The following is a 26,764-nucleotide window of genomic DNA, read 5'->3' as shown; positions in this document are numbered from 1 at the left end:
TCATGTTGTGGGGGGACTGGGCATCTTGATAAAACTGAAGGATGATGAATGATGCAACATACAAGGAGATACTACAAAGACAAACTGCTTTAGTCTGCTAAAAAACTAAAACTTGAGAGAAAGTTCACCTTTCAGTAGGACACCAAGCCCAAAGCCAAAGCAACATAGGAGTGGTGACAACAGCAAAGGTGAATGTTCTACAATGATCACGTGAAAGTCCAGATCTCAAGCCAATCGAGAATCTGTGGCCTTATTTGAAAATTGCAGTCCATAGAAACTTACCCCAATAGACTTAAAGCAAAAGGTGATTCTACCAAGTACTGGTCTGAAGGGGTTGAATATTTATGCAAGTAGCGCTTTTCAGTTTTTTATTTTATTTTACAAAAAATACAAAGAAGTAATGAAATGCTACTTTGAAAATTTACTTTAAGAGCATAGTGATTTGCAATAAACATACTGTCTGGAAAAAGCTGTGTAAGTGTCATTTGCAATCTACACATCTGCTGACTTTTTAGGGAGTCGAATACTTTGCAAGCCACTTTATATGTAACTACAGATTGTGCGATTGTGTGCAAGTGTGTGTGTGTGTTTAGCCTCAATGGGATCTCTACTACAGAATTTATCTTAGTAACAAGGGCCAATCATTGTAGAGCACAACACCCCCAAAGGAGGTTGCTGCAATGGTGGATTCCTGGCTGCACAGTAGGAGATGGCCCCAAGGTTCAGTGTTTAGTGTGACACTTTGCTTTGGATTCTGAAAGAGGTGGTCTGATTTCTGGAGTTCCCCTATTCGTTGTCACTATTGGCTCAATCCCCTTTGTTGAGAAGTGCAGGATGAAAAAGAGATCAACTTGCTGGCCCACACTCTACGGTTACTGAAGTGGATCTCTGTGATTTTATGTTTTGAGTGCATGTGGATTTTTGTTGAGAGGAAGTTATTCGTCCACCCTTCCCTGCATGAGACAGAGAGGAGTGGGGAAGATGACGGATTTTTCACATTTGCAATATTTTTGGATCAGTCTAACTGAAAGATCCCTGCACCATCTAAGAGAACCCTGAAGAAAAAGCTTGCATACCAACTGGAATCCAGAGCTGGGAGGAGAAAGGAGAAGCTGGGAATCTGCACCAGAGTTTCAACCAGAAGAACAGAAAAGGAGAAGGTTGGAGAATTTTTGGAACACTATGTGTATTGTCCTGCCTATTTCTTGGCACTGGGAAGTTATAGACACAGCTTGAGCTTACAACTGCAGAAAAGAAATACACCTTGAGCCTCAAGAGGTCTGTCCTCCCACTCTTTTCAGAGAATCTATGCCAAGGTTTGGTGGGACTGTGTATTGAACTAAGCCCTGGTACTGAGTGTACCCCCCTGCCTTCAGAGCAACTAGAAGAGGGGCTACATATAGAAATATATGCATAGATATTCACGGGTTCAGACATTAACACATACTCCAACACATTCACATGCAAACATATTTGCATGTGCTAGGCCTGTAAATCAGAAAGCATGACACAGTAGGGATGCACGAATCTCCTTAAAAGAGCTCAGCCCGCTGGCTCAGTGACAGTGCTATGTGCAGTGCACTGTTATGTGGAAAGACCTGGGTTCAGTTCTCAGCTCAGGTCTTCCACTCACTGGATCACTGGATCAGTTAGACTGCAGTGACGACACCTAGTGGCCAGATTTAGGGCCTGTGATTGAAGGATTCTAGAAGGAGCCTGGGCCAAAGACTATCACTGCAGTAAAGCAAGCTGGGAGGGCATATGAAATAGGAGAAGAAATCCCCCATGTCGCTGCAAATAAAAGCTCATGGAAAAAGTGCATGTATACAGGCCCTACCTAATTATCAAGTAGGCAATTTTGCAAAAGTCCATTTCCACGGGTAAAAAAAACAGTCTAAATTACCCTCTAAATTAATAATTTTCAAAAGTCATTTACCCATGAAAATGCCTATCTAAATGGGTAAAGGGGCTACTTGAAATCTGCCCACCCTGTATGTGGGTAAAAGTACGTTTATTCATTCCCCACCTGCATATTTTTACCCACATTCTTGTAGAAGCGAGGGCTGGACATTGGGGGGAGGCAACAGTGCGCATAATTTTGCATTTTCCAAAACTTTGCATTTTGCCAGAAACAATATCCACGGGAAAAGCAGGTGCACATCTCTGCAGACACTTTTTCCTTGAGCAGCTTTCAAAAGGAAAGTATGCATGCATTTTCCCTTTTAAGAACTGCTGCAAAAGCCACAGATAAAAGTACCCATGCATTTTGCATCACAGTGCAGTTTTAAAACAAATGCCACTCTAAAAGCATACACAAACACAAGTATACACAAATACATCATCATCCATGTGCAGACATGCATACATACATACAACAAATGCACATTCTCATCTCTGATACAGATATTGTATATTCCTGAGTCTAAAGGTTCTCAGATCCAGTCCCAGAGACTCCCAAACTTGATCACCATAACTGATCTGTTTGCAATAGGCCTACGTACTTAAGGACCAGGCACTCTGCACAACTGTTACCCTGAAAACCACTCTCAAGGACCAGGTTTGAGAATCCATGGATTAGAATAATTAAGAATGCAAGATATGATGAAATCAATAATCTTTTCAGAGCCATGTTAACTGAGACACTGCTATAAAATAGGTCACTTGTTCATGGGATCCCACTTTCCAAAGGGTTTCTCATATTCTGGGTCTATGGCAAAAGACTCTTCAAAACTGGAACCAGTATGAAAGAGTCATGGCTTCTGTATCCCTCTCTGCAAAATTCAGCTTGTACTGTAGTTTAGCAGTATTCACTATGCTTCCCTGAGATCCACAATCTCACTAGGAGCCCAATTTTTAAAAGCATTTACATGCTTAAAACTGGATTTTACATGTGTAAATGCATTTTACACATGTAAGTGGGCTTTTGAAAATTGCTATAACATATGCCATTGAATTGCCAATAGGTTTTACCCACGTTAAGTGCAGGTAAATAGCTTTTGAAAATTGCTGCAACAGTATGTTACTTATACATGTGCAACTCCTTGAAACTTCACCTGTAGGATTACAGGGTAACCAAAGAACGTAAAGAAACCTGATTCTTAGACCACATGTGAACATCCTGAAAACCAGAATGGTTTGCAGCCCTTGATGGCTGGAAGTCAATATTTCTGATAGAATTGTTCAGGGCTGTTGGAAGGGGCGTGCAAAAAGGGCATCAGGCTGGTGGGGGGGAGGGGGGGGAGGGGAGGGCAGGGAACCCAGCGAGTCATGCCGCCACTGTCAGTACAGAGATAGAAACTACAGGTCCAGCTGCAGCCATGTCTTTTAGAGGAGTAGCAGCCAGCTGTGCCACTGGCGGGAGGGACTGTCCATCTATGTCGTCAGAGGGAGGACGCCCCAGTGGCTGTATGTCATGCAGATGGTCCCCTTATTGCTACAGAAGAGAGAGATTAAGTTAGCATACGCCATGTTGTACCACGTCATCTGGTGGGTGGAGGAGGGGAAGCCAGGATCCCGATAGGCAAGTTACTGGGCGGAAGGCGCAAGGGGTGGATTGGGTATTCCTGACAGGAAAGAATATAACACGGCATGCCTGCTTAGGCACGGCAAAAACTGGATTTTCTTCACCTCTTACTTTACCCCTTTAGACTTGGAAAAAGATCTGGTGGTTCTGGCTCATCCTTATTTCATCTTACATGCAAAACCAGAGCGTTTGTCCCAGGATATTCGTCGCAATAACCTGATTATGTCTTTACAGAGGGCTTGGATATATCCTGTTTGGGAAGTTGGGACCCAATCCGGAGGAATCAGTCTATCTCCCTATATGCGGTAATCTAGACTTTACACCAGGTATTTACTCAGAAGCCTCCTTACATTGGGCAGCTCAAGGTATACATTCTATAATCACAAGTTGTGGACCCCCAACAGGGCCGGCGCTAGCATTTTGGCTGCCCTGTGAGAACAATTATTGTGCTGTTCCCTCCCCCTTTTTCTTTGTCTCTGTCTTGGGCCCCACAAAAAAAAAAGCCCAGCTCCATCCAGCAACCTAAACTTTAAAAACTGTCAGCCCCCACCTCCAGGTCTTCCCCTCCTCCCCCAGAACCCATGGCCATGCAAGAGTATTAGGGTACCCTAGGCAAATTTTATACCTTTGCACCCCACCCCCACCCTCTCCCCGCACACAGTTAAGAATTATGCATTTATAATAGATTTTACATGAAAAAGAATATTCAAATTACAGTCTTCTGAGGTAAACAAAATTATATTTACATGCACTACAATGGTGCCAACCAGATAACCCTACAAAAAAAAGACATAAGAACATAAGATATGCCATACTGAGTCAGACCAAGGATCCATCAAGCCCAGTATCCTATGACCAACAGTGGCCAATCCAAGTCACAAGTACCTGGCAAGTACCCAAACATTAAATGAATAGATCCCTATCTACTAATCCTTATTGATTAATAGCAGTTTATGGACTTCTGATCTAGGAACTTATCCAAAGCTTTTTTAAACCCAGTTACACTAACTGCCATAACCTCTGGCAATGAATTCCAAAGCTTAATTATGCAAAGAATGAAAAATAATTTTCTCCAATTTGTTTTAAATGAGCTACTTGCTAACTTCATGGAGCGTCCTCTAGTCTTTGTATTATCCAAAAGAGTAAATAACCGATTCACATTTACCCGTTCAAGTCCTTTCACGATTTTGTAGACCTCTATCATATCCCCCGTCAGCCATCTCGTCTCCAAGCTGAGCAGCCCTAACCTCTTTAGCCTTTCCTCATAGGGGAGACGTTCCATCCTCTTTAACATTTTGGTCACCCTTCTCTATACTATCTCCAGTGCAACTATATCTTTTTTGAGATGCGACGATCAGAACTGCACACAGTAGTCAAGGTGCGGTCTCACCATGGAGTGTTACAGAGGCATTATGAAATCCACCATTTTATTCGCCATTCCCTTCCTAATAATTCCTAACATTGTTTGCTTTTTTTGACTGCCGCAGCAAACTGAGCTGACGATTTCAATTTATTATCCACTGACACGTCTAGATCTCTTTCCTGGGTGGTAACTCCTAATGTGGAACCTAACATTGTATAACCCAGCAAGGGTTATTTTTCCCTATATGCATCACCTTGCACTTGGCCATATTAAATTACATCTGCCATTTGGACACCCAAACTTCCAGTCTCACTAGGTCTTCCTGCAATTTATCACAATCCACTTAAGATTTAACTACTCTGCATAATTTTGTGTCATCCACAAATTTAAGCACCTCACTCATCATGACACTTTCCAGATCATTTATAAATATATTAAAAAGCACAGGCCTTAGTCAGATCCCTGAAGCGGTCCATTGTTTACCTTATTCCACTTTGTAAACAGATCATTTAATCCTACTCTCTGTTTCCTATCTTTTAACCAGTTTTCAATCCACAAAAGGATATCACCTCATTCTTAGAAGCCTCTCATGAGGGACTTTGTCAAATGCCTTCTGAAAATCCAAATACACCACGTCTACCGGTTCACCTTTGTCAGAACCAACTCCCTCGCAGGCTTTCTGCTTTGGATATATTTTTTAATATGAGTTTTTGCCTCTGCAGCCAACTTCTTTTGAAATTCTCTCTTAGCCTGTCTAATCAAGGTCTTACATTTAACTTGCCAATGCTTATGCTTTATCCTATTTTCCTCTGATGGATCCTTCTTCCAATTTTTTAATGAAGATCTTTTGGCTAAAATAGCCTCTTTCATCTCACTTTAACCATGCTGGCAATCGTTTGGCCTTCCTTCCACCTTTCTTAATGCATGGAATACATCTGAACTGTGCTTTTAAGATGGTATTTTTAAACAATGTCCACGCCTGTTGCACACTCTTTACTTTTGTAGCTGCACCTTTCAGGGTTTTGTTGGGTTCTTTTGTTTTTTTGTTTAACTATTTTCTTCATTTTAGTGCTAGAGCCATGGATTTACTTACTGCCCCTCTTTCTGTCATTAATTCAAATTTGATCATGTTATGATCACTATTGCCAAGCGGCCCTACCACCATTACCTCTCTCACTAGACCCTGGTCACCACTGACAATTAGATCTAAAATTGCTCCCTTTCTTGTCTGTTCCTGAACCAATTGCTCCATAAAACTGTCATTTATTCCATCCAGGAATTTTATCTCTCTAGCATGTCCTGATGTTACATTTACCCTGTCAATTATGGGGTAATTGAAACATCCCATTATTACTGCACTATCAATTTGGTTAGCTTCCCTAATTTCTCTTAATATTTCACTGTCCAGCTCATCATTTTGGCCAGGTGGACGGTAGCATTCTCCTATCACTATACTCTTCCCCAACACATAAGGGATTTGTACCCATAAAGATTCGATTATGCAATTAGTCTCATGGAGAATCTTTATCCTGTTGGACTCTATGCTATCCCAGACATAAAGCGCCACCCTGTCACCATGTTGCTCCTAACACTGCAATATAATTTGTATCCCTGTATAGCACTATCCCATTAGTTATCCTCTTTCCACCATGTCTCTGAGATGCCAATTAAGTCTATGTCATCATTCACTGCTTTACACTCTAACTTTCGCATCTTACTTCTTAATCTTCTGGCATTAACATACAAACATTTCAAAGTGTGTTTTTTATTAACATTCTGCTTTTCAGTTGTCAGAGATAATTTGGAATCTTTTAGCTCAGGTGATTCTTTACTTGTAGGCACATAGACTACTTTTCTTATTATTGGAACCTCTCTGTTGGGATACCCTAACTCTGTTTCATTAGTATCCTTTGAAGATACCTCCATCCGAACCATGTGCTGCTGAGCGACTGTCTGCTTTCCCGTTTGTTCTAGTTTAAAAGCTGCTCTCTCTCCTTTTTAAAGGTTAGCACCAGCAGCCTGGTTCCACCCTGGTTAAGGTGGAGCCCATCCCTTCGGAAAAGACTCCCCCTTCTCCAAAAGGTTCCCCAGCTCCTTACAAAACGAAATCCCTCTTCCTTGCACCATCGTCTCATCCACGTATCGAGACTCCTGAGCTCTGCCTGCCTCTGGGAACCTGCATGTGGAACAGGGAGCATTTCAGAGAATGCTACCCTGGAGATTCTGGTTTTCAGCTTTGTACCTAAAATCCTAAATTTGGCTTCCAGAACCTTTCTCCCACATTTTCTTATGTCGTTGGTGCCCACATGTACCATGACAGCCGGCTCCTCCCCAGCACTGTCTAAACTCCTATCTAGGTGACGCATGAAGACTACCACCTTTGCCCTAGGTAGGCATGTTACCAGGTGATCCTCATGCCCACCAGCCACTCATCTATCTACATTCCTAACAATCAACCTAACCCTTCCATCATGGACAGTAACCCTGGAAAACACATTCTCGGTGCGAGAGGACAATGCATCACCTGGAGAGCAGGTCCTTGCTACAGGATCATTTCATGCCTCGGGCATGAAATGATCATTTCCGCCTCGGGCCCCAAGCAATGGAACCTTCTCCCTCCTGAACTGAGGCTAGAACAATGTCCAATCACCTTTAAGAAGAGACTTAAGACTTTGTTGTTCAAACAAGCCTTCCCATAACTACTCACCTCAGCCTTGGTTCTTATCTGCATCATGAGTAGACTATCCAACTTGAGGCCTTCACAGTCCTCCCCTATTTAATTTCCTTGCTTTTCGCCCAAGTTATACAAACCCAATTCTCTTTACTTGCTTCACCCATTTTATGTTTCCCAGGTTATTTCTACCCTGTTCATTGTTTTATCCAGGTTATTCTTCCCTGTTCATTGTAAAACAAGACTGTCTATGTTATTTTGCAGGTTGTAATGTAAACCGAAGTGATAATTAATCTTGTTAATTGAACCTCGGTATATAAAAGTTATAAATAAATAAATAAATAAATGCCGCACCAAGTTAATGCTCTCCGACCAGGAAACTTTCCTCCTCCAAGGCAGTATACCAGGGAGTTGGGGCTTGGCTACTTTGTCCCTGAAGGACTCATCTATATACCTTTTTCTGCCTCAGCTCATCCAGATCTGCCACTCTAGCCTCCAAAAATCGGACTCGTTTTCTGAGAGACAGGAGTTCTTTGCTCCTTCCTTCTACTCTTCCTTTCTAAAACGAAGTAGAAAAAATGCCTCAGAAACAAAAAAAGTAATGTAAAAAATCCCTTTTTCAAAAATTGAAAGAACAAAAAGTTGTAAAAATTATCCCTATTCAAAGTAAGGTCTCTGCAGTTGAACTCAGCCCGAAAAACTTACCTGTTGTAGTTTAGCTCTTCCAATAAAGGACACTTAGAACCCATATGGCATTAGAACTACTGTAACACGTTCTGGGTGTGGGATTGACCCTCAAAAAGCCATGAGTAAATTACAATTAAAATATAATAAGCCTCCCATACCAAAACAGCACTAATTGCCAGCGCTTAATAAAGTAAGAGCCCTACCAATTGAAACACAACACAAAATATTACACTAGGCCCTAAAACGCCAATACACCTCCTATTAGGAAAACAGAACAAACCAAGCTGCTATAGATTCCTAAATGCTAGCAAAATACGTCTCCTTGGTCGCACATGCAGAACGCAGGCAGAACCTCACCAAATACAGAAAAAAGAAACCATAATGTATAAATAGAAATACAGGCAAAAACTGACCTGGAAACCACAACAAGTCAAACTCTGTATGCAGTGCAACAATGGAAAAACAGAACCATAATCAATCTTCAGCCATTAAACAATAAAATCAAGAAATATGATACATAAATCATAATAGTATAAACATACTAATAAAAAGAATTTTTCAAAACAGTGATGAATGGAAGATCCAATAATTAAAAACTCATAAAATTTGCTTTAAATTGACCAAATACCAATAAAATATTTCAAAACAGCAAACATCAAATAATATCCAAAAATTAAAACTAATAACTAATAAGGATAAACATTCATGCTCTCCATTCCTGGAAATTTTTTTTTTTTAATTTCCAGTCACTCTGGGATTGTCGTAGATCAGTGGGAGAGGGATGAATAAGCTTTCTCCTTCTCTTACAGATATAGATATTAGAGATGTGAATCGGAACTGAAATCCGAACCGATTCTGGTTCCGATTCACATCTCTAATAGATATTTATTTATTTATTTATTTATTTGAGTCTTTTCTATACCGGCATTCGCGAAGGGAATCGCATCATGCCGGTTTACAAATAACAAGGAGTGAACAACAATAAAGTGATAAAATAAAAACAATAAAGTGATAAAATAAAACAATAAAGTGATAAAAAAAAAACAATAAAGATATATATCTATACATACACACAGACATAAATACATACGTTCTCTGTCATGCACATGCTCCCTTTCACACACACACATGCTCCCTCTCACACCTACATGCTCAGACATATATTTATATGCTCTCATACATGCTGCTGCTCTCACATACACATGCTCAGACACACACATATAACTTCTCACACCACATGCACAATGACACACAGACAATCCCTCTTAAACAAACAAGCTCAGACACACACACACACACACACACACACACACACACACCCTCTCTTTCACACACATGAAGAGAAGTGGCAGGCCTGAATTCCTACCCATTCACAGAACACCCTAGCTTGGATAGCACAATCTTTCCTGATATAATCTGCATAATTTATTGCTCAAAAAGAACTATTCAGACTCTTACTCCATCAACCCTAGAGCTAGGTCTCTTCACCTGAATTAATGCTCCCTTTCACACACACATACAAACAGAAGCTCATACACACATGCTCAGACACACACACACACTGGTTCCCTCCTGCTCACACACATATTGGCTCACTTTCACACACACAAACCAAAGACTCTTTCAACATACACAGGCCCTCCTCTTCTTCACTTCCGCCATGTGGCAGGTTGGGAATCGCCTCACAGTTTTTTTTCTTCTGGCTGCTTGGCAGGATGGGAATGCTGGGCGGCGCTGCAGCTCCTCTCTCTCAGCTGCACAGCAGGTTGGGACTGCCTGGTGAAACCACAACTCCTTCCTTTTGACCCCGCAGCTCCTTCCTCTCTGCCATGCAGTGGGTTGGGAACCGCCATCTTCTTGTTGCCTTGCAAGTTTGGGACTGCCAGCTTGGCAGTGGTTTCTTCCTGATCTTGGCTTCCTGGTGGATTGAGGTCCGGTAGTGGTGGTATCAGCCACATTGTCTTCATCTTATTTATTTTATTTATTTTTAACTTTTATATACCGACATTCTTGCATTAAATGCAAATCATGCCGGTTTACAGTGAAACAGAAAAAGCAGGAAAAAATTCCTTAGTCGAATACAATGAAACAGCTTAGTTAACAAAGGAAACATAAAAATAAATTTTTACATATACACAAAGGTTTGCACCCTTCAGGCCGCCACCCCATGCAAGTGCATGGCTTGCACAATGGATTGTGTTGACCCTGGCTTCCAAGGCAAATTGCTACCTTATCCAGATATATAAAATATCTTTTCTCTATTCCCTAAGCATTTTTATGCCTATCTGCAGCTACAACATTACCTTTCTTCAATGCAGGGAGCTAATTTACAGGAAACATTTTCAGGATCAGGTCAAAGAGGTCATTTGCAATAGAATTGGGATAGCTCATATCCATAAATTGTTATCTGGTCTTAGATCCATTTTTGCCTGTGACGTGCTACTAGCTAAATGGCAAAGTGAACTCCCAAACAATTTGGAGAGCATGCAATTGTCTCGATCCTTTGCTCGAATCCCGGAACTGATGAGAGAGGCGAATCTTCGAGAAATGCAATACAAGTTTCTACAGAGGGCTTATTTAACAGCAACCTGGCTGCTTAAAGCTGGTCTTCTAGATTCAGATCTATGTCATCAGGCTGGGGCATTACTTTTGGACGTCCAGTTGTAAAATAATTTTTGGACAAAATTCACAAATATAATTCACTTACTGGGGCAGTCTGTAGCATTCGTACCTGAGGGGTTTCTTTTTGATGTGCCTGCATCATTTGAGATACCAGGAAAGTGTATTAATCTTTTGATCAGGAAGGCTGTTTGAAAGGGGAAAAGTCAATCCGTGTTGTGTGACCATGCTTGACCCCTTTTTTGGACGTGAAGAAACAAATTGCATGGGTTAATGCTGATGGAAAATCTAACTACGGCCTGATCTTTTAAGAGTAAGCTAAAATTTACCAGGGTATGGGACCCTTCTCTACAACAACTTTATCCCAGGGCTAGAAGTGAGGTTATTAGTTAATCTTGAGAAAAGAGCTCTGCTACATGTTCCTGTGTCCGTGTATCCTATGAAAATGGTAGTTTGGGACATGATTTCATAAGCAAGTAGTCTATAATTTCATGATGTTTTCTCGATATTTTAGGGGGCTTTAGGGAGACGGAGGGATTGTTGCTGTGCTCCTGATGCTTGGAGTGATGGGAAATATCATTTTGGTTATATTGATACGTGCTATGCTCCTACAGCTCTATCTGCTTGTTTTCCTGGCCGCAGAGGGTTACTGAGTGTATTGGTGAGAGGGAGGGAAGGGGGTAAAATGGGGGATAAAATGAAAACTTGTTTGCTATGACTGTTATCTATATGCTTTATATGCAGAGCTCAATGTATGTCAAAGCTTGTTTCATTTTGTCTTTCCAATCAACAGTTTTAAATTAAAAAAAAAATAAAGATGGTGTGCAGGCCTGGTGGCCCAAAACCTTATCCCTACGCAATATAGTAAACTAGAAGCCTGCCTGCCCGAGACACCCCCCCACCCAAACCCATTCAAATATATAAAAAAAAAAAAAAAAAACAACAACAAAAACCCCCCAAACAAACAAACAAAAAAAACCCAAAGAAAATCTTAGCTGTTTGTTAAGCTAAAGTTAGCTGGGAAAACATTCCCGGATAACTTTAGACCTGCTCTTAGTCATATTTGGAGACAGCTGAATTACATTCAGCTAACTCCAAATATTGGAATTAGCTAGATAAGTTATTTGGCCAGCTTGTCTCTGCCCTGAAATTCTCCCAATATGTCCCTCTCTCATTCTGCTAAGTCTTAGCTGGATAATAACTTATCCAGCTAAAAGGCTTTGAAAGTGGCCTCTATATGTATTGTTGCTCTCTTTTACTCAGTCTCAGTTTACTGATAAAAATTACTTTTTTTTTTTTTTTTTATTTCTTAACTACTTTGTTATAGAACAGTGACCAGCCTGAAAGGCTCAGTAATTTGAATTGTGCATTTCCAAGCACAAGACTTCGGTTCAGGAACAACCAAGAGCCAGGTGGCACAGGGAGAGTTGCATCATTAGAGTTTACAGTCTCCAGGGATGGGAGTAGGCTACATTACTCTGTAACACACTTTTGTGGCTGGCTTAGCACAACATTACAGTCTGGCAAGGCTGTCTGGCCTCATGGCCCCAGAGGGTATGTGCAAGCACATGCACTTGCTAGTTGGGAGGGGGCGAGGGAGGATAAGAGAAAGAAGGAGCCAGAAAATGATGCAACGTGCCTAACCCTGGATCCTCAATATCTGCAAGTCTACAAAAGATCCAGGTTTCCCAGGCCAGGTTCCTATCACCCACCCAGTACCCATAGGTTATGGTGAAGCTAATGAGTGATTGTGTAGCCTAAGAGGAAAAATATATATCAGAAAAAAGAAATGGATTAGGAAGCAGAAGATGGTTCACTTTCTGACCTGACAAACTTTGATGATAATGATCACTACCCTGTCTAATGTCAGCTTGTGAAGGAAGCATCAAGGTCTGCCTTCTGTTAACATACCTTCCATCACAGGAAGGCCCCTTGAAGCTTGTAAGCTTGTGGACCAAAAATATGTCAAGTCCAACCCTGGCCTTGGAGGGAACTTTCCTTTCATCCCCCCCCCCCCCCCCCCCCCCCCGCACCTTCCCCTATCTAACCCGTCCCCTCAGCCCTACCTAAATCCTCCCCCTTCCTTTATTATTTAAGTTGCGCCTGCCTCTGGGCAGGCGTAGGTTGCGCACGCCGGCCGAGTGCTGGCGAGCGATTCCCCGGCCTAGCAGGCCTTCGGAGGCCTCTGTCCACGCCCACGCCCACACCCTGCCCCTTTTTTCAAGCCCCGGGACACATGCGCGTTGCCGAGCCTAGGCAAAATAGGCTCGGCGCGCGCAGGAGCGGGTTTTCGGGGTTACGCGCGTAACCCTTTGAAAATCCGCCCCTAAGCCATTTAGTGGACAAGTTATCCGGCTAAAGTTAGCCGGATAACTTGTCCCAGATATTCAGTGGGATAAACGTCCTGCTGAATATACTCAGCTAACATTTTCTTCTTTAAAGGGGTCATTGTCACCTTTAGAAAAACATGTGATTGATATGCACATTATTGAACCTGCATAAGGGAAAGGCATTCCATGTGTGGGGGGGGCAGCGGAATTTGTACTTATGCGCATACTTTTCAATTGTCAAATGTATGCATGCAAGTTAACCCGCGCAAGTCACGCCCTGCGAAGAGCAGAGGTAACTTCGGGTGAGTTAATTTGGGCGTGGCGAAGGGCACCCACCCAAGCATTTTCAAAGCAAACTTCTGCGCATTAATGCATTTTGAAAATTGTGTGGGAAAGGTCTGCGCATAAAAGTTGCACACAGACTCTGCCCTTACCTGCAGCGTTCTAAAGCTTACCCTCCAAATTCAGAGAAAGGTGTAAAGTAGCAGAAATCAGCCTCCTGGGCGGGAGGGTAGAAGGCAAAAAACCAAAAAGTAAAAGCAGCCGGTCCTTCCTGCGCCTTACCTCTTTCATCTTCAGCGCACTGAAGGTCGGGGTCAGCACACTCCGCACATGCTTCCATCTCCCGTCTCGCAAACACAGAATGCTATCGCTCATCGGCTTCAGGGCGATGTTTCTTTTCTGCTTCAGAATACAGACAAAGCGCCATTTAGCACCACTTTCTGGTTCTCAGAACACGCATCAGCAAATAAGCAACAGGACTCCCCCCCCCTCCCAGGAGTACTGTGGGCGGAGCCTAGTTGAGAACTAAGAGTCAGCTGTCCTCTTGTGGTGACGATGAACCAAGAGTCATAACACGAGGGCCTAGACTTACGTCTTTACGCAGGAGCTCACGAGCTGCATAGCAGACCACAGTCCTCATACCAGGGAGGCAAAATGTTAACAGAAACTGCAATGTACACCTCTGTTTAGTTCCCTGTTGCTGTTTTTGGTAAATGAAATATGGCATTTGAGGAACGCAATGTTGTTTGTTAATGGATCGATTCTGAATTATCAGGAGAAGATATTCGAGAGGAAGGAGATATGAGGAAGGGACTCTTCTTCCATTCAACATTTTTTTTTCCTTAAAATTTGCAGGCAGTAAAGTGACTAAATGAAATGATCAGGCACAGCTTGGTTCTGTCAGCTTTCATTTCAAAAATGATTCTCATCTTTTGTCTACACCCCACCAGGAAAGGCAGTTAGATTTATTATTTCTAGACAGTGGAAAACGTCAGGATGTCAGGAATCCTTTTTCTGTTTTTGCCATGGTATAATCTTTGTACATGAGGATGCCTGTGTATGGGTTAAGTGTTATTCCCTAAACAGAGCTAGCACGCCATGTACTGGAATGTGCAGAACCAGGTCTGTGTTTAGCACAAAGTTCGCCCACTGTCCTATCAGATAGCCTCAAACTGAAGACAGAGTTCCTTCAACTAATAATAATTTGGGGATTCTCAGCCCACCTTTCCCAATAATGCTCATGGCAGTTTACAGCATTATTACAATCTAAGCGTGTACCTGAGGCAATAGCAGACAGAAGTGTCTTGCCCAACATCACAAGAAGTGTCAGTGAGGGAAGTGGGATCTGAACCCTGTATTACCTGGTTCACTACTTTAACCATTAGGCCCTGTCTTCTCCCCTGTTTATTGCCTTTAACAATATAAACTCAACAAACTGACATATCAAACTTTACTCATTAATGAGGACCGTTTCTAGAACCCTGAAATCAACCATAGTTTAATGGCTACCAGTTATTTATTTATTCTTTTTCATAACCCACAATTCTGTAAACATGAAAGCGAGCCACAATAACTTTTTAATTATTATCCCTCTTTCTATCTGATGGGATGCAGCAACACAAGAAAATAATGCATATCACCAGTAATCTGAACCTTCCTATTCACAGAGATCTTCAGTTCCTTCCTACTTCTCATATAATTTTACAAAATTATTTTTGGGCACAAGCTGAATACCTCTTAGTTATAATAATAAAGAATCTTGTAGGAAAGTTTGAGCAGAAAATATCTTTTGAAATAAACATCTTGTGCCAGATATTCAGTAGGGGCCAGATTTTCTAACCTACGCGCGGGCGTAGATTTGTGTGTGCAACCCGGTGCGCACAAATCTACGCCCGATTTTATAACATGCACGCGCATGTTATAAAATCCGTGGTCGGTGTGCACAAGGGGGTGCACACTTGGGCACCTTGCACGCGCCGAGCCCTAGAGGAGCCCCGATGGCTTTCCCCGTTCCCTCCGAGGCCGCTCCGAAATTGGAGCGGCCTCGGAGGGAACTTTCCTTTCACACACACACACACCCCCGCACCTTCCCCTCCCTTCCCCTATCAAACCCGCCCCTCAGCTCTACCTAAATCCCCCCCACCTTTATTATGTAAGTTGCGCCTGCCTCTGGGCAGGCATAGGTTGCGCTCGCAGGCCGAGTGCTGGTGAGTGATTCCCCGGCCTAGCAGGCCTTTGTAGGCCTCTGGCCTTGCCCACGCCCTGCCCCTTTTTTCAAGTCCTGGGACACATGCGCGTCGCCGAGCCTTTGCAAAATAGGCTCGGCGCGCGCAGGAGCGGGTTTTCGGGGTTACGCGCGTAACCCTTTGAAAATCTGCCCCTAAGCCATTTAGTGGACAAGTTATCCAGCTAAAGTTAGCCGGATACCAGATATTCAGTGGGAAACGTCCTGCTGAATATACTCAGCTAACGTTATCTGTAATTTACACTTCCCGCACTTAGGTCGACAGAGACAACACCAGAGTGCCAGTACACTCTGGTGTTGTCTCTGCCAGGATTGTTTTACCTCATTCCTGGCAGGGATTTAACAATACTGTGGGGTTCGGATGGGGGGAGGGGGAGGGGGGGGGGGGGGACTCAGGACAGGCAGGGAGGGTGGGAGAGGGTCCAGGGGGTGATTTTAATTATCTTATTTTTGCTGAACCGGGAAAGGGGTCTGGAGGGGGCAGTCTACGGACTGGAACATGCTTACATATTTAGGGAGGGTTTGGGGAGCGGGTGCATGGCCCAACAAGGCCTTATTGAGATTTTTTGTGAGGAAGGAAGGAAGGGGATCAACCTGCTGGCCCCTTTACTAGTTTGGTTTTTTTTTTTACTGACAGCGCTACTTAACCAGATGTCTGGTTAAGTAGGAAGGACCTGCTCTGAGGCAGATCTAAAGTTATCCAGTTATAATTCAAAAACAGCATAGTTAGCTGGATAACTTAACTCCTCTCTCAAATGCCCCTGCAATGCCTTTTTTTTGTTGTTTGTTTTTTTAGGTCGGCAAGATTTTAGCTGACAGTGACTAAAATTTGGCCAGATAAGGGGGCTCAATATTCAAAACCTTGCCATTTAGATGGATAACTTCTGAGTTATTTGTGTAAATGTCTTTGAATATTGACCACCTTGTTGCTCACCCAAAAATACAAGAGGCTTTAGTTTTCCATGCATCATGTGGGCAACCCTTAAAAGACTGTGAACTGGAAATGGCTATCGGATATATGTGGCATCTATAAAATGTGCTGTGATCCTGCAAATCTTGATTAAACTCTGAAGCATGTAACATTTTGCCCCAAACACAAGTCTGGGAAAAGGGGCAATATTCTGGTGTTGCATCACTTTCCAGCAGGGTATTGGGCTAGTTGGGGAATCTGGAATTAAAACTATAATTATAGTTTCCATATTCGTAAAGACACACGAAAGAAAGATGAACAATAAATATTAGCTTATTAACAAGCTGAACTGACACATGCTGCTTGCCTAGTATGCTCATCAGAGAACTCACAAGATGTCTGCAATCTCCAGAGATTTGAGAATCACAAAGATTACAGAGTCCTGCAAACCTTTGCTTTTTAATCAGCAATGCGACAGTACCAAAGTGCAATACTCAACATGGCTGCCTGATTTAAACAGCTATATTTACTACTGTCCAGTTGTGTTGCTTTTCTTATTGAAATCAAAACATACATAAAATTCGATAAAACCAAGCCTGGCTCAACCTAACCCTAATGCACCAAAGCTGTCTGGGAATCTTATTGGTCAGAAGCATGAAGCATGTTGGCTGTGATTGGTCTTTTAGTGTAGCCTAGTGGATTAAGCTACAACATTTCGACCAGTGCTTCTCAACCCAGTCCTTGGGACACACCTAGCCAGTCAGGTTTTCAGGATATCCACAATGAATATGCATGAGATAAATTTTCATACATTGGAAGCAGTGCATGCAAATCTATCTCATGCATATTCATTGTGGATATCCTGAAAACTTGACTGGCTAGATGCGCGACGAGGACTGGGTTGAGAAACACTGATCTAGAGACCCAAGTTCAACCATCATCTCTACTGTTATATTTATATGACCTTGAACAAATCATGTAAACTTCTTGCTTGATTCAAGTGTAGTTAACTCAAAACTGCAGACACATGAGGCTCAATAGAGGAATTTTTTATCCAAAGATTTTCTGAAATGTATAACAAATAATAGAAGTAAAAACAGGAACGCAAAAAAAGACTTCTGGAACTGTAAGAAGTCTCTTAGAAGAAACTTAGATTTAAAGTTAAAGAAAAGGCTACTGAATATAGAAGTGTAAACCATGGTTTTATAGCTAATAGATTACAAAGAAAATGCGGCATTTCAAAAGTGGTGCTATAGAAAAATTCTGAAGATTAGCTGATTAGGTACAAGAGATGATGGATGATGGAAGATGGACGATCTGGTCAACAGGACAATGAGATTTGCTGGTCATGCATTTGGAGGCTCGGATGGCAAATTAGCTAATCAAGTACTGCAGGGAAAAAGAGAATGAGGAAATTAAAAGACCAGTCAGGGTGATAAAAAAAAATTGGTCAAGATATGGAAATACGAATCAAAACAAATAGGAAAGCTGGTGCATCATTGCTGCCATCTTTTGCACTGAAGATGGCTCTGGATAATAATGAAGAAAACATACAAGGAGCTCATGATAAAACTCAAAAATGAAACATTAAAAGAAGGGATGCATTCACTATGGCTCGTGTGAAATCTTGCTTCACAGTAGAATTCTAATAGCCATACTTACCCTGTACAAATCTTTCTTCTTTATGGGCTGCAATACAGGGTATTAAAACAGTATAAGAATTATCCAAAGATCTTGTTGCCCACGAGCTTCCCAAATCACATAGGTCCCAAAGTTTTCAGATGGGACAAAAGTCAAATATTTATGCAAGTCTAACCAAAGGTGGTACAGTGTAAAGATAATAATACAGCCAGTGGCGAAGCAGGAGACCACTGGCAAATTTTCCCTTCTCTTCTTGATCTTTCTTATTTTGTGCTTTCCTAATCCTTGCCCTCTAATGTGCAGCTACACCAGTGGCCTTTCCAGTACACTCTCGCATGGAAGAGCACTTCAGGACACACTGCATGTGAAGCATACTATAACTTTGTGCTTCTCCTATGATTCAGCACAAACATACTGGATATAAATGTAAAATCTTAGCAAGAAAAGAAGAATAGCCTTGTAGTTTTCAAACGGCTTTTGCTATTTCAGGCTCGTTTTTAGCAGCTTCTGTTTCTCAGTCTAGTACTTTACACACCGGTTTGCTTTTCAAGGAACTGTGGTTAATGATGTGCTGCTGTTTATTTTAGGCTACGGCAACGCGGCGTTGTTTGAGAGCGCAGCATTAACGAAATACTTTGGGCTTTCAGTTTCAAAAACGGGCTCTCTTCTGGGAGGCATACAGCAGAAATCTTCAGAAAACAGGGACCTTTCTGTGCTTAGCCCCCCCACCTACAGCACTCTTGCCAACCCTGTTCTACTAACTGCATCGAAAGTGTTAATGCTTTATAGAGCAGGGGAGGGGGAAATGTCACACTAGAGAATGATTATCTCAAATGAGAAAATGTTTTCACTGGCAGGATGGAACCAGCCATGAAATTTGGGTCATATGGAAGCTTAGAGCAAATGGCAAAAGAAAGCTGTTACCACTATAGTAATTAGCCTTCCTACCATCAAGAGAAAGTTAGCCAAACAATTTCAGAGTTAACTATTGCCCTCTGGTTGACTTGCCACTCCTTTGCCATTTTCTCCACTGAATTTCTGTGTGGGATCCAAGATGGTTGTATGGGGAAAAGGTAAAACAGAGCACGGTCTTTGGGATTTGCTCTGCCCAGTGTAAGACTCGGGTTCTCACTCTGTGTGCGGGTCGAGGCTGAGCTCACAATCGGGCCGATACAGTAAAAACCGCAGGAGAGCCGGCGCTCCAAGGCGAGTGCCCACTCTCCTGGGCGCGCGATCGAGTATTTAAATGAGGGCCCATGGTAAAAGGAGGCGCTAGGGACATTAGCGCGTCCCTAGCGCCTCCTTTTTGACAGAAGCGGCGTTTGATAGCCGACGCTCAATTTTACCGGCGTTGGTTTTCGAGCCCACTGACAGCCATGGGTTCAGAAAACGGACGCCGGCTAAATTGAGCGTCCATCTTCCAACCCGCAGGCAGATTTAAATTTTTTTTTTAAATTTTAAATTTTTATTAAATTTTGGGGTCTCCGACTTAATATCGCTATGATATTAAGTCGGAGGGTGTTCGCTGCCATTGTGTACGTTTTCGACGCATTTTTGACGCGCTATTACCCCTTATTATTACCCAGCCAGCGTGGGTGGAAGCACTAGGCGAACTAGACGGCCACCTAGGGAGCCAGAGATTGGGGGCCAACAGCTTAGTGCTGCCACTTGCCCTGGCTTAGATGTGGTTTTCAAGCAGCAGTAGAGAAGATTTCTGACTCTTCCTGGATTCACCCTACAGTACATAACATGAGTACCCTCCCAGGCCTGCAAGCACTCTCATTCTCTGCTTCTAGCCGCACACTGCTCTAGATCACTTCATCGCTGATGCTGCTCTGCCTCGCAAAGCTTCCTTTTCCAGGCCCCCACGGAGCCAATCGCAGTTGCCAGGAGGAAGAAGAGGAGGCATCGGTGGAAGAAAGAAGGTGTTGCAGGCACGTGCATCCTAAAGGACAAGGAGCAAGCAGCAGTTCGGGTGGGCCCCCAAAGCTGAAGAGAGGAGAAGGACAGCGTCTGCCCTACAAACTGAAGAGAGAGGAGGAGGGCCTGAAGAAGAGCCTGCTACTGCTGCTGAGAGAGAAAGAAAGCGCTGCCATTGTGTACGTGTGAGAGACAGCATGTGTGAAAGAGCGAGCGTGTGTGTATGTGAGCAAGAGAGATAGTGTTTGTGTGCATTTATGTGGGAGGGAGAGATAGAGAGAGCATGTGTGTGTTCGAGAGAATATAGGCGAGAGAAAGTGGAGAAAGTTTGTGCGTCCCTCCCTCCCAAGCCACGACAATCTCAAGGTGACTGGAAATCAAAAGTTCCCAGGTATGGAGAACAAGGGATATATATTTTTTGTATCCTTATGATTTTTAATTATTGGATCTTTGACGTGTCTGTCGAGGGGGCAGGGGGGTGCGCAAGGCTGTAAGGCTTGCCTAGGGTGCCTAATACCCTTGCACCAGCCCTGCTGCCACCTCTCCTCCCCCTCCTCATCAACCTCTACATGCTCTCACTCTAAACAAGAAGCACCCAAGCAAAAGTGAAACAGTGGCCAAGTGAAGAGGGAGCCCAGCACACACTCTGCCTCTCGGTGACCCGTGTTACAAGTACCATCATCACACTGCTCCAGGGCCAGAAGGAAGGCCTGGAAGGGGACGGCAAGGGGTAAGATATGTACGAAGGGAAGAAAACTGTTCTATCTCCTTTTTAAATGTCAGTACCAGCTGTCTGGTTCCACTCTGGTCAGGGTGGAGCCCATCCATCAGTATAGGCTTCCCCTTCCGCAGAATGTTCCCCAGGTCCTAACAAATCTAAAACCCTCCTCCTGCAGCATCATCTTATCCCTGCACTTGGACTCTGGAGCTCAGCCTGCCCTCTGGGATCCTGTGTGTGGAACAGGAAGCACTTCTGAAAACGCAACCCTGGAAGTTCTGGATTTCAGTTTCCTACCTAACCACCTAAATTTAGCCTCCAGAACCGCCCTCCTGCATCATTGGTACCCACATGAACCATGACAGTTGGCTCCTCCCCAGCAATCTAAAAAAAAAAAAAATCTTATCTAGGTGACAAGCGAGGTCTGCTACCTTCACACCAGGCAGGTAAGTTACCAAGTGGTCCTAATGCCCACCAGCCACCCAGTTATCTACATTCGTAATGGATGATTTGATCATTAGAACGGCCATCCTAATCCTTCCCACTTGAGCACACAGACCTGGTGACACATTCTCGGATGGAGAGGATAAAGCATCACCTAGTGGGCAGGTCACAGCTTCAGGATCATTTCTCACCACATCAAGATGATAGTCTCCTGCCATGTGACTTTGCTTCCCCAGAGCAGCATAAGGGCTAGGACAGCTCTATTATGCCCCTGAAGATGTCCTCCATATACCTCTCTGTCTGCCTCAGATCCTCTAGGTCTGCCACTCTGACCTACAGAGATCACGCGTTCTCTGAGAGCCAGGAACTCTTTGCACTGGGTGCACACATACAACCTTTCACCAACAGGTGGATGATGATACATGTGGCACTCAGTGCAAAAGACTAGATAGCCCCCAGATCACTGCTGGAGTAGGTACGTCTCTCAATTAAAGGTTTTTTAATTTGACTAGGATTTATATATGTATTTATTTTATGTCTTTTAAATATATACGGTGTTTAAATTGATTACTTGGTGACCTGTATTAGTTTGTAGTTTGAGAATGACCAGCAACAACAACAAAATTAGTCAATCACTAAAATCAGGGTTAATTATATATTATTTTTAATCATGGACTCTTATTTTGAAGGATTTTCTTCCTAACTGGGAGTGAGGAGTTAATCTATATCACAAAAAAAGTGACTGGGGTAGGTGGGAACAACACGACTGACTAGAAGCCCAGGGACCAGTACTCTCATCTTTTCAGATGGAGTAAGTGACCTTTGCAAAAATACTTACAAATCAAAAACTAATCTTTACTAACTCAGAAAATTAATCCACAGTTTATTATCCCTCAACACACACAATTCTTAACACTTGCAAATAATACTAGCCTTAAAAAAAAACTAACACCATATACACAGCCAGTAAGAGCTTACTTACCACTAGCAGATGAAGGCTCTGCAGTCAGCACTCCCTCGGGACCAAACGTGAGAAATATTAAAGCTGAGATGGGTCAAGGAGGTCAAGCAATAGGGGGAGAAGCGAAGATAGAGGAGATGCAGAAGGCGAGCTGGAAGGATGAAAAGGAAGGAAGGACTGGGGAAAGAGGTACAGGTGAAACCTTTTACCAGGCACTCCAGAAACAGGCTTTCAGATGATGCAAAGATTGAGGGAAAACCTAGGTGAGGCTCCAGATCTGGATTCCTGCACAGCGGACAGCATACCTATAAGACCCAAGGGTGATTCTAAACATGCACTGAAAAGAGGCGTTCTAGGTGGCAAAGCTGAAGCGGGAACCCATTAATGCACATACTTTTGATTTTTTTAAAGTATGCATGTAAATGTACACATACATATTTATACCCCTCCTGGCTGCACAAGTGTATGCACCTACACAAGTAAGTCCACTTCGAAAATTCAGCTAAAGTCTAGGCGTACCTTCTATTGGCAGACTTTAGTGAGCTTAATGGGAGCTATGAATATTATTACCTTTGTTTAAATTATAATTGTTTCGTTTTGCCTATGTGCGAGTTAAGATGGTTTTCATTCTTATAACTGTAAAACACATTTATAAAAATAAAATTAGAAAGAAAAGAGGTATCACCACTAAGAAAAAAGAAAGTAATGCTCCCTATGTTATAAATAGTACTATGTTCACTTCTGAACATAGTTTAAGAAAGGCTTCTATCTGGAACCTCCTAGAACTTCACAATTGGGGAGAGAACAAGATGTACTTATCTATGAAAAAGCCTCTTTGGGGTCCTGTGCAGAAGGATTTGTCTAGGAAACTTCAAAATTAGTTTTATATACTATATCTGCCTTTGAAACACAGCCATTTTTGTTTGTTTCTGATTCAGAGTTGAATATGGTATTTCATTTTATTGGCAACAGCAAATAACCCTTATTATTATTTTTAACTTTACAGTTTTTCATATACTACATGCTTCTGCACACTTTTTATTGTGCATTACTTTGAGCCTGAGGGACAAGCAATACCTTAAGTAGAAATAAATGAATCAATCAGTCAATGAAGATCACAGATTTGTAGAGACATTGAAAGAATGAAAATAGTTCAGAAGGCAGCTACCAACATAGTAGCAGGCCTGCAACGTAAGCCCTACAGAGTTAAGGAACTCAAAATGTGCTCGCCAGATAATAAAGAGGTAGGGGATATTTTAGAATCCCAATTATCTAGCAGTCTTCCATAAAGTACAAGGCGGTAACATTTTCAATACAAATAAAGCTCGTGGACAAAGATAGGAGGAACCTGCTGAGGAAATACTTATTTACTGAAAGGGTGGCGATACCTGGAATAACCTACCAGTGAAAACAGCGATGGAAAAACAATGTGTGGGGCAGATACTAAGGGCCGAAGAAGATGACGACCTGAACTCCGGTCTATGGTGACTGGCGAATGGGCAGGCAATAAGCACCTTATCTACCAACAGACATTATAAGCTCTGTAAATTTGAAGAAATAAAACAAGGAGGTTAATAGTTGGGGCAGACATGCATTGGCCAAGCTACTTCCATTTTAAAGTTTTTAAGGGAGAGCGAGTTTGAGGAGAAAAAGAATTGCCTCAATCTCTCATTAAATTAAATTGAATAGAAATGTTATGAGAGCACACAAGAGAGAGAGAAAGAGAGAAAGAGTTGGTATTTCTGGAACCAGACTTGCTATTGGTGCTGGGAGCCAGGACTGGGTTATGGTGGTTTGAGCTGTGAGAACAGCCAGAACTGGGAACAACATGGCTTTTGTGAGTCAACTCTGTGCTGTACAAAAACCAACAAAATAGCTGGGTTGAGATGATACTTATTGTTTTAAAGACGTAAGCTTCCAGGTCTACTTAGGATCTTCCCTCAAGCACTGTAATTCCCATAATGCTGAAGTTCCTTACATAAGGAAGACAAGTACAGGTGGTGAACACAGCATGGAAATTCATAGTGTGGTATTCACAAATTGCTAAAGGGATTAATCAAACCATTATGAAGACACTAAATGGACAAGCTGCGAAGCTGCTAAGTATGTGCTAGTCTGCACAGTTTAGCTCTCTGACTGAGCAGGGTAAAAAAAATGTACATTGCTCATTGTTAAAAAGTATGATAATGATGTTCAGGCTTTATTCCAATAGCCAAAAGATATTTTAATTGACTGTGTTGTGTTGTACTTGCTGAACTAAAAGGGGGCCAGTACTGAAGAGATAAGCGTGCTACTATACCTTCCGAGGCTTGAAACCTATACTATGGGATAGAGGTATGTCCTAATTCTGCACTGAAATAAATTCAAGCGCATGCATACGATGAGATCAGCTCATATTTGCTTCAAATCAGCTTATTTTGGCAGGTTTTGCAAAAGGAAACCACGTAGTACCCTACATCTTGGCTGAAATTTGGCAGAGGAAGAGGGAATGTGGAATGGAGCATTTACCTAATGTACAATAATTAAAACAGACAAAGGATGGCGGATGCAGTTCAAAAATACACAGCAGCCCACTTCGTGTGCCCACCTGATCTTATTCTCTTGGTGTCAGACATAACAATAGGACATGCTAATGGCTACCAATGGCAGCACAGAGAAGTTATGCAGGTGTCTTTCCTTACTGATGCAACCAGGAGAGAAAGTGATATGTAAGACTAACAGGATCTCAGGATCTCTACATAATCTGAAAGACCTAGAAAGATTCCAGGGCCAGATACTCAAATGATCTAGGCACCTAGGTCTACCTAAATGAAAATTTCCCCTCCCTGCTGAGAAAGCAAGTTAGGTACGTAGCACCTAACAGGTCCCTAAATGTTAATAAAGAGAAGGTCTAAATTTAGGCACTTCAGTTTTAGGTTCCTCAAAAACTTAAAAGGGCCTAGTTTTGGCTGAAAACTTTTAACAACTTCAGGCATCCTGGTCAGGCATTCTCTTTGAAAAGCGAGCCCTAGGTATTCCGGGCAGCAAACCATTTTGACAATCATGGCAAAACTACAACAGAGAAATATGAAGTCACTGAAGTTGAACAATAGAAGCAGTACTTCATTGGCTCCATTTCATGCCTTAATGTATTTAACAGAACCGAAAATGTAGGCTCCAAGACAGGAAATGAAAGCATGGTGGGGAAGGGGGAAGTTGGGAGGGGAGAAGGAGAGTGGGGGAGAGGGGGCATGCAGCAGTTGAGGGGGTTTGTTTCATATTATAATAATAATGTAAAAATGAATGTCATGTTGTTTGTTAAGATGATATTCTTGTAAACTGTATGACAATGTATATTGTTTTGCATTAATGTAATTTTTATTGTGACCCACTCTAGGATTTCCAATGGGTATCAGGAAATCAAATTCAAATAGAGGTCGATCTTCATCTGTGGTTTTATTTCTGGGTAGGTTACTCAGAAAAATGTCCCCAGGTAACATACTGCATATTCAGTGGGGCAGACACATAGGGATGTGAATCGGATCCGATATCGGATCCGATTCACATCTATAGAGATGTGAATCGGAACCAGAATCGGATCCGATATCGGATCCGATTCACATCCCTACAGATATACCTGAACAAAGTTATTTGAGCAAGTTTATTCAGATAACTCTAGGGCTGCCTCTGGTACGACTAAGTTACAGAATAACTTACCCAGAAACTTTAAATATCTCAAGTTACCTGGCTAAGTTAGCCGGATAGTTTTGGCCTGCCCAGAAACATCCCCAGAACACTCCCCTCGATCTGGATAATGACTTGCCCAGGTAAATCTCATCCCATTGGGGGTGGAGGGGGAGAAATTTACAATCTCTTGAGTTTGTCCAGGTAATTGAAAAATTACCCTGATAAATACCTTTGAATATCAACCTAATTATTATTATTTTGGCATTGGTATAGTGCACTAAATTAGGTTACTTTACAATTAATTACATACAGGAACAATGCGTCCCTACTCTAGAGGGCTTTCAGTCCAAGTGGGTACTTGAGGCAATGACAGATAAAGCAGCTTGCCCAAAGGCACAATGAATCTCAGTAAAAGAAGCAGGATTTGAACCCGGGTCTCCTAGCTCTCTATACTTTGTTTTTTGGGGGGGGAGGACCCAGCTGATTCCTCCTCCTTTGAGCTTTCAGTTCCTTTGCAGCCGGCCTCTACAGGCCTATAGTGCCACAATCCTTCTTTCACAACTAACCAGGGAATTATTTTCCCCCTATTTTATAATTCCCTACCTAACCAAACCATTGCAGACAGTCCTTGACCAGGGGCCACAGACCATGGCTCCCTCTGGAATTTGGTATGCATGCACCCTAAGGCCCCTAGGTGTCACTACTGGGTAAGAGCTGAGGCTCCCTCCGCCCCTCTGGGGAGCTGTGATTGGTGTCTCCGCAGCATCCCCAGCTCCAATTAACC

The 26,764-nt window shown here is 42.5% G+C and overlaps 1 protein-coding gene across 8 annotated transcripts in view; it reads right to left on the bottom strand.

The window, feature by feature from the left end:
* The window catches only part of TBXAS1 (thromboxane A synthase 1), a 396,138-nt gene that overhangs the window by 152,780 nt on the left and 216,594 nt on the right, over positions 1-26,764 (bottom strand). For 7 of the 8 annotated variants that reach the window (XM_029599777.1, XM_029599780.1, XM_029599776.1 and 4 more), the window contains exon 6: positions 13,758-13,877. In XM_029599777.1, coding sequence (XP_029455637.1) covers positions 13,758-13,877 — 120 coding nt within the window. The remainder of the gene's footprint in view (positions 1-13,757; positions 13,878-26,764) is intronic. The other variant, XM_029599775.1, reaches the window with a different exon arrangement.

The sequence above is a fragment of the Rhinatrema bivittatum genome, chromosome 4 (genome assembly GCF_901001135.1).
Source record: "Rhinatrema bivittatum chromosome 4, aRhiBiv1.1, whole genome shotgun sequence".
In the NCBI taxonomy this organism is placed as follows: domain Eukaryota; kingdom Metazoa; phylum Chordata; class Amphibia; order Gymnophiona; family Rhinatrematidae; genus Rhinatrema; species Rhinatrema bivittatum.
The sequence above is the reverse complement of the archived record's forward strand: the minus strand, read 5'-3'. Positions and strand labels throughout refer to the sequence as shown.